This window comes from Pristiophorus japonicus, chromosome 1 (genome assembly GCF_044704955.1).
Source record: "Pristiophorus japonicus isolate sPriJap1 chromosome 1, sPriJap1.hap1, whole genome shotgun sequence".
Lineage (NCBI taxonomy): Eukaryota > Metazoa > Chordata > Chondrichthyes > Pristiophoridae > Pristiophorus > Pristiophorus japonicus.
In genome coordinates this window covers 71,444,582-71,453,777 of record NC_091977.1, presented here as the reverse complement: position 1 = coordinate 71,453,777, position 9,196 = coordinate 71,444,582, and the positions used below count along the sequence as shown (strand labels likewise).

General features: G+C 44.5%; 1 protein-coding gene across 3 annotated transcripts in view; it reads right to left on the bottom strand.

Moving 5' to 3' along the window:
• Positions 1 to 1,184: 1,184 nt before the first annotated feature.
• focad (focadhesin) overlaps positions 1,185 to 9,196 on the bottom strand; it is a 343,322-nt gene continuing 335,310 nt past the window's right edge. For all 3 annotated transcript variants that reach the window (XM_070881054.1, XM_070881035.1, XM_070881044.1), the window contains one exon: positions 1,185 to 1,978. In XM_070881054.1, coding sequence (XP_070737155.1) covers positions 1,905 to 1,978 — 74 coding nt within the window. In that variant the 3' untranslated portion in view covers positions 1,185 to 1,904. The remainder of the gene's footprint in view (positions 1,979 to 9,196) is intronic.

Sequence of the window (9,196 nt, the reverse complement as noted above, 5' to 3'; positions counted from 1 at the left end):
TTCCCGATGCTGGGAAAGTCCAGAACCAGGGGACACAGTCTTAGGATAAGGGGTAGGCCATTTAGGACTGAGATGAGGAGAAACTTCTTCACTGAAAGAGTTGTTAACCTGTGGAATTCCCTGCCGCAGAGAGTTGTTGAGGCCAGTTCATTGGATATATTCAAGAGGGAGTTAGATATGGCCCTTACAGCTAAGGGGATCAAGGGGTATGGAGAGAAAGCAGGAAAGGGGTACTGAGGTGAATGATCAGCCATGATCTTATCAAATGGTGGTGCAGGCTCAAAGGGCTGAATGGCCTACTCCTGCACCTATTTTCTATGTTTCTGACCTCATTTTGGAGCAAAGGTCTTAGATAGTATAAAAGGACAACAATGATTAAAGGCACTATATAAATGCAAGTTAAGTACAAAAATGAATCAAAATGCTAAACAGAGGCAGTTAAAAAAAAAATTGATTCTGAAGCATTGAAGGAGATATTCGGAAGGGTGACCAAAAGGTTAATCGAAGAGTTGGGTTTTAAGAAGGGTCTTAAAGGAGGTGAAGAGGCAGAGGGATATAGGGAGGGAATTCTAGAACATATGGTCAAGGAACCTGAAGGCACAGCTGCCAATGGTGGGTGAAGCACACACACGGACAAAGTCAGGAACGGAGAGTTGGGGGAAGTTGTCGGACTGGAGCAGGTTATATAGCTGAGGAACGACGAGGCCACAAAAGGAGTTTAACTTGAGGGTGAAAATTTTAAAGTTGAGGCATTGGGGAATCAGTGTAGGTCAGTGAGGACTTGTGCTATTTCACAATGTAGTATTTTACGATTGTAACAGAGGCATTTCACAGAGAACAGAAGGAGGCCATTTGGTTCATCGTGCCTGTTCCGGCTCTCTGAAAGAGCGACCAATTCCCTGCTCTTTCTCCATACATAGTTCTGCATTTTTTTCCTTTTTAAGTTGAGCTCCAATTTCCTTTTACAAGTTATACTAAATCTGCTTCCACCACTCTTTCAGGCAGTGCATTCCAGATCACAACAACTGACATTTAATAATATTTAAATACGAATCTTGGCAAAAGCAGAAATGTTTTTGAAGATTCCACTCAAAACTATACAATGACATAACAGTGCTGTACTGAAAGATCAGCATGGCCAGAACTGACTCGGGACAGGTTTCATTTATTCGGGCAGTGACTGATTCTTGTTAAAAAAAACTTTAATTATAGTTCAGCAACTGAAAACAGTCATAACATACATTTGTAAAGTATACTGTCCATTTCAGTTGAAGCACACAACCTGAAACAGTGCAGTACACAGAACCTCAGGGTTAGACAGTCTTTAATCATAGTTTGAGTCAACATTAACAACACAAGTACATCAAGTTTACAGTTTCTGGGCATGAAATGCCATTTTTATTTCATCAATTTGATTTGCAGTGCCGTTTTTTTTATAGCAACCAAGGTGTTGGCATGAATCATAGCACACAGCTCTTGCAGGAGTCATATGCTTGACACCTTAAAAGGTAGAGCAACAGAACTTCAAACTACAAGGTAAATGTGTCTGTTTTCAAATGTATTCCTCAGACATTGGCGATGGCTTTAAAAACACAACTAATCAAATTAATATCATTCTAGCTCTATGCACTGTTTGAGGTGATTTGATTCTGTAAACAAATAGCATATGGCATCTCTGACAGATGCAGTGGTGCAATGGCAGGTGATAGACATGCAAGTTCTAGAGCTGTTTTTGCATTGATAGTAACAAACAGCTCATCTTTTGTGGCTCTGTAATGCATTTGGCTTCTCGTCATGAGAGTGCATCATCAAGTCTATACATTTCCTCCTACAGAGTCTTGGCTTGATGGCAAAGGCAGGCTCCTGCTTAAAGCTGATAAGAGTAGGTGTCAACCAATTGGCAGCTACCAGCTGTATGCGCGAGTCCAGATGGCCTTCTTCTTGTACTCAGGCAAAAACCGCAGTGCCAGCAGCGTAGCTGTGAGAAACAGAAGAGGACACTTGTTACAGGGCACCATAGATAAAAGGCACAACTTAACCTAAACCCATCTCCTATCTGATCATTTAACAGAACCGGGGCTGATGAATCTGCACAAAGATACACATTTCTCAACATTTGACTAAATTGAAATAAAAGCATCATGAACTCTAAAAATTGAGAAAAGTTTAACCAGCAAATTAAATAACAATAGTGAGTTCATAAGTTCTATCCAAAACAATGAGAATTGATTACTGTTTAACATTGATAAAACATATTCTTATCTCATCCAGACATATTTGACATAAGTTTATTTAGCTATTTCTTGCAAATGAAAACTTGGTACACATACCTTTATACACAGCAAAATCACTCGTAACAAATATTTGTTATACCTGTACAACTGCAGTCGTCTGGTTTATTTCTGTGTCAATAAACCCAGCAGAAAGTTCCATCCTTACAGTCAATAACTGGTACTTCATTGCATTGAATATGGATCCAGCAGCTTTCCCCAAAAACAGCTTGTTTTTGATGAGTTTGAGAAAATTGATTGTAAATTCAAATCAATTTTACATCTGATTTCTATTGGTGAGTAGTTTAAATTCTTTGAGGATGCAACGAGCAGGGTGGATAAAGGGAAACCAGTGGATGTGGTGTATTTGGACTTCCAGGAAGCATTTGACAAGGTGCCACGTAAAAGGTTACTGCACAAGATAAAAATTCATGTGGTTGGGAGTAATATATCAGCTTGGATAGAGGATTGGCTAACTAACAGAAAAGAGAGAGTCGGGATAAATGGTTCATTCTCGGGTTGGCAATCAGTAACCAGTGGGGTGCCGCAGGGATCAGTGTTGGGACCCCAGCTATTTATAATCTATATTATAGGGATGAAGGGACAGGGTGTAACGTAGCCAAGCTTGCTGACGATACAAAGATGGGAGGAAAAGCAATGTGTGAGGAGGACACAAAAAATCTGCAAAAAGAAAAAGACAGGTTAAGTGAGTGGGCAAAAATTTGGCAGATAGAATATCATGTTGGAAAGTGTGAGGTTATGCACTTTGGCAGAAAGAATCAAAGAGCAAGTTATTACTTAAATAGAAAAAAATTGCAAGGTGCTGCAGTACAGCGGGACTTGGGGGTACTTGTGCATGAAACACAAAAGGTTAGTATGTAGGTACAGCAAGTGATCAGGAAGGCCAATGGAATCTTGGCCTTTATTGCAATGGGATGGAGTATAAAAGCAGGGAAGTCTTGCTGCAGTTATACAGGGTATTGGTGAGGCCACACCTGGAATACTGTGTACAGTTTTGGTTTCCATATTTAAGAAAGGATATACTTGCTTTGGAGGCAGTTTAGAGAAGGTTCATTAGGTTGATTCCGGAGATGAGAGGCTTGACTTATGAGGAAAGGTTGAATAGGCTGGGCCTCTACTCATTGGAATTCAGATGAATGAGAGAGGATCTTATCAAAACGTAGAAGATTATGAGGGGGCTTGACAAGGTGGATGCAGAGAGGATGTTTCCACTGATAGGGGAGACTAGAACTAGGGGGCATAATCTTAGAATAAGGGGCTGCCCATTTAAAACTGATGAGGAGGAATTTCTTTTCTCAGAGGGTTGTAAATCTGTGGAATTCGCTGCCTCAGAGAGCTGTGGAAGCTGGGTCATTGAATTTAAGACAGAGATAGATAGTTTCTTAACTGATAAGGGGTTATGGGGAGCGGGCAGGGAAGTGGACCTTAGTCCATGATCGGATCATCCATAATCGTATTCAATAAGATCATGGCTGATCTGATGATGGACTCAGCTCCACTTCCCCACCCGCTCCCCATAACCCCTTATCGTTTAAGAAACTGTCTATTTCTGTCTTAAATTTATTCAATGTCCCAGCTTCCACAGCTCTCTGAGGCAGCGAATTCCACAGATTTACAACCCTCAGAGAAGAAATTTCTCCTCATCTCAGTTTTAAATGGGCGGCCCCTTATTCTAAGATTATGCCCCCTAGTTCTAGTCTCCCCTATCAGTGGAAACATCCTCTCTGCATCCACCTTGTCAAGCCCCCTCATAATCTTATATGTTTCGATAAGATCACCTCTCATTCTTCTGAATTCCAATGAGTAGAGGCCCAACCTACTCAACCTTTCCTCATAAGTCAACCCCCTCATCCCCGGAATCAACCTTGTGAACCTTCTCTGAACTGCCTCCAAAGCAAGTATATCCTTTCGTAAATATGGAAACTAAAACTGCACGCAGTATTCCAGGTGTGGCCTCACCAATACCTTGTATAGCTGTAGCAAGATTTCCCTGCTTTTATACTCCAGCCCCTTTGCAAAAAAGGCCAAGATTCCATTGGCCTTCCTGATCACTTGATGTACCTGCATACTATCCTTTTGTGTTTCATGCACAAGTACCCCCAGGTCCCGCTGTACTGTGGCACTTTGCAATCTTTCTCCATTTAAATAATTACTTGCTCTTTGATTTTTATCTGCCAAAGTGCATGACCTCACACTTTCCAACAAATATGTGGCTGGACAGATGGTGCAGGAGGGAGGGCTTTAGATTCCCGAGGCATTGGGAACATTTCTGGGTGCGATGCGATCTGTACAAGCCGGGACCAGTATCCTCGCGGGAGGGTTTGCTAGTGCTGTTGGGGAGGGTTTAAACTAGCTTGGCAGGGGGATGGGAACCGGAGAATAGATTCAGTGGGGAGCGAAGCAAAGCTAAGCTGGAATTGGGCAGCAGCGAAGTAGAGGTAGAAGTAGAAAGTGAATTTGGAAGACAGAGGAAACAAGGGCTGGGAAATAGACAACAGGGGAGTTTGGCAATACTAAATGTTATATACTTCAATGCAAGGAGCATAGGAAATAAGGCAGATGAGCTGAGAGCACAGATTGACACTTGGGAGTACGATATAGCTATTACTGAGACATGGCTGAAAGAAGGGTAGGTATGGCAGCTCAACATTCCTGGTTACAGGGTTTTCAGATGGGATAGAGTGGGATTAAAAAAAAAAGGAGGGGGTTTGCAGTATTGATTAAAGAAACAATTACAGCTGTGAGAAGGTATGAAATGTGAGAGGGGTCATCACACGCGGTCATATGGATTGAATTAAAAAACAAAAAGGGGGTGCTCACATGACGGGAGTGTACTATAGACCCCCAAGCAGTCAGAGGGAGATAGAAGGGAAAATTGTTGCAAAGTGCAAAACCTATAGCACTGTAATAGTGGGGTATTTCAACTATCCTAATATTAACTGGGAAAAAGGTATTGTGAATGGTACAGAGGGTGTGGAATTCCTAAAATGCATTCAGAAGAACTTCTTTAGCCAGTATGTAACAAGCCTAACAAGGGAGGGGGCAGTTCTGGACTTGGATTTGGGGAATGAAGAGGGGCCGATGGAAGGGGTATCAGTGGGGGAGCATGTTGGTGCTAGTGATCATAATTCAGTAAGATTTAGGGTAGTCATGGAAAAGGACAAAGGGGGACCAGGAATAAAAGTTCTCAATTGGGGTAAAGCCAATGTTGCTGAGCTGATATGGGATTTGGCCAAATGGACTGGAAATGGCTACTTGATGGTAAATCAGTGTCAGAGCAGTGGGAGACATTCAAAGAGGAGATCCTGAGCATACAGAGCAAATATGTTCCCCTAAAAAAAAAGGTGAGGCTAACAAATCTAGAGCCCCCTGGATGTCAAGGGACATACAAGGTAAGACATAGGAAAAAAAGGGAAGCTTATGACAGATACCGGGAACTCAACACTGCAGAAATTCTATAGGAGTATAAGAAGTGCAGGGGTGCAATTAAAACAGATATCAGGAAAGCAAAGAGAGAGCATGAAAGAATGTTGGCAAGTAAAATCAGGGAAAACCCAAAGATGTTTATAAATACATTAAGAGCAAGAGGATAATGAGAGAAAGAGTGGGGCCTATTAGGGACCATAAAAGAAATGTGTGTGTGTTTCACAAAAAAGAGAGGGGCGATGCAGACTTTGCAATGAAAGAGGAAGAGTGTGAAGTATTAGACGAGATAAACATAGTGAGAGAGGAAGTATTAAGGGGCTTAGCAGCTTTGAAAGTGGATAAATCCCCAGGCTCGGATGAAATGTATCCCAGGCTGTTCAGAGAAGCAAAAGTGGAAATAGCAGAGGCTCTGACCATAATTTTCCTATCCTCTCTGGCTACAGGTGCGGTGCCAGAGGATTGCTAATGTTGTACTCTTGTTTAAAAAGGGAGAAAGGGATAGACTGAGTAATTACAGGCCAGTCAGCCTAACCTGAGGGAGTGAATAAATCTTAATTTGGAATGACATGGATTAATCAAGGACAGTCAGCATGGATTTGTCAAGGGAAAGTCGAGTCTGACTAACTTGATTGAATTTTTCGAGGAGGTAACCAGGAGGGCCGATGAGAGCAGTGCGCATGATGTAGTGTATATGGATTTTAGCAAAGCTTTTGGTAAGGTCCTACATGGCAGACGGGTCACGAAAATAATAGCCCACGGGATCCAGGGCAAAGTGGCAAGTTGGATCTAAAATTAGTTCGGAGGCAGGAAGCAAAAGGTAATAGTCGATGGGTGATTTTGTGATTGCAAGGCTGTATCCAGTGGGGTTCCACTGGGCTCAGTGGTGGGTCACTTGCTTTTTGTGGTATATATTAATGACTTGGACTTAAATGCTGGGGGCATGATTAAGAAGTTAGGAGATGACACTAAAATAGGCTGTGTCATGATAATGAAGAAGAAATGCGGCGAACTGCAGGAAGATATCAAGTACTGGTCAGGTGGACAGAACAGTGGTAAATGGAATTCAATCCAGATAAGTGTGAGGTAATGTATTTGGGGAAGTCTAACAAGGTAAGGGAATACACATTAAATGGCCTTTGACACTGTTAACCACGAGGGTCTATGGAGCGTCCTCCTCCGTTTCAGATGCCCCCAAAAGTTCGGCACCATCCTCCGCCTGCTCCATGACAACATGCAGGACGTGATCCTTACCAACGGATCCATCACATACCCAATCCATGTCCGGACCGGGGACAAACAGGGCTGCGTCATCGCCCCAATCCTCTTTTCAATCTTTCTGGCCGCCATGCTCCACTCACAGTCAACAGGCTCCCCGCTGGAGTGGAACTAAACTACAGAACCAGTGGGAACCTGTGTAACCTGCGCCGTCTCCGGGCCAGGTCCAAGACCACCCCAATCTCTGTCATCGAGCTACAGTACGCGGACAACATCTGCGTCTGCGCACATATAGAGGCTGAACTTCAGGACATAGTCGACGTATTTACTGAGGCATACAAAAGCATGGGTCTTATGCTAAACATCCGTAAGACAAAGGTCCTCCACCAGCCTGTCCTCGTCGCACAGCACTGCCCCCCGGTCATCAAGATCCACGGTGCAGCCCTGGACACCGTGGACCACTTCCATATCTCAGGAACCTCCTATCAACAAGAGCAGGCATTGATGACAAGATCCAACGCCACCTCCAGTGTGCCTGTCTAGCCTTCGGCCGCCTGAGGAAGAGTGTGTTTGAAGACCAGACCCTCAAAACTGCCACCAAGCTCATGCTCTACAGGGCTGTAGTAATACCCACCCTCCTGTATGGCTCAGAGACATGGACCATGTACAGTAGACACCTCAAGTCGCTGGAAAAATATCACCAACGATGTCTCCGCAAGATCCTACAAATCCCCTGGGAGAATAGACATCAGTGTCCTCGTCCAGGTTAACATCCCCAGCATTGAAGCACTGACCATACTCGATCAGCTCCGCTGAGCAGGCCACATAGTTCGCATGCCAGACACGAGACTCCCAAAGCAAGTGCTCTACTCGGAGCTCCTTCACGGTAAACGAGCCAAAGGTGGGCAGCGGAAACGTTACAAGGACACCCTCGAAGCCTCCCTGATAAAGTGCGACATCCCCACTGACATCTGGGAGTCCCTGGCCAAAGACCGCCCTAAGTGGAGGAAGTGCATCCGGGAGGGCGCTGAGCACCTCGAGTCTGAATGCCGACAGCATGCAGAAATCAAGCGCAGGCAGCGGAAAGAGCGTGTGGCAAACCAGTCCCACCCACCCCTTCCCTCAACGACTATCTGTCCCACCTGTGACAACGTCTGTGGCTCTCCTATTGGACTATTCAGTCACCAAAGAACTCACTTCAGGAGTGGAAGCAAGCCTTCCTCGATTCCGAGGGACTGTCTGAAAAGTGGAGTGGAACAAAGGGACCTTGGAGTGCAGGTCCACAGAAGGTAGCAAGCCAGGCAGATAAGGTGGTTAAGAAGACATATGGAATACTTGCCTTTATATTTCGAGGCATGGAATACAAGAGCAAGGAGGTTATGCTTGAACTGTATAAAACACTGGTTAAGCTGCAGCTGGAGTACTGTGTGCAGTTCTGGTCACCACAGGAAAGATGTGATTGAACTGGAAAGGGTGCAGACGAGGTCGGCGAGGAGAGGGAGGCCCGGAGGTCGGCGAGGAGAGGGAGGCCCGGAGGATGGCAAGGAGCGGGAGGCCCGGAGATCGGCCTGTGACGTCACAGGAAAGCAGGAAATGGAACTGGGTCTGTTTTCTTTGGAACAGAGGATGCTAAGGGGAGACCTGATTGAGATATATAAAATTATGAGGCGCCTGGATAGGAAGGACCAGTTTCCCTTGGCAGAGGGGTCAACAACCAGGGGGCATATATTTAAAGTAATTGGGAGATATGAGGGAAATGACTTCACCCAGAGGGTGGTGGGGGTCTGGAACTCACTGCCTGAAAGGATGGTAGAGGCAGAAACCCTCATCACATTTAAAAGATTCCTGGATGTGCACTTAAAGTGCCGTAACCTACAGGACTATGGACCAAAAGCTGGAAAGTGGGATTAGGCTGGATAGCTCTCGGTCAGCCGACAGGGACACGATGGGCCATAATGGCCTCCTTCCGTGCTGTAAATTTCTATGATTCTGTAAGAGTAAAGACAACTTACTGTAATTATATTGGGCCCTGGTGAGACCACACCTGGAGTATTGTGCACAGTTTTGGTCTCCTTACCTAAGAAAGGATATACTTGCCATAGAGGGAGTGCAATGAAGGTTCACCAGAATGATTCCTGGGATGGGGGGATTGTCCTATGAGGAGAGAGTGAGTAGGCTAGGCCTATATTCTCTGGAGTTTAGAAGAATGAGAGGTGATCTCATTGAAACAAACAACATTCTTACAGCACTTGACAACGTAGATG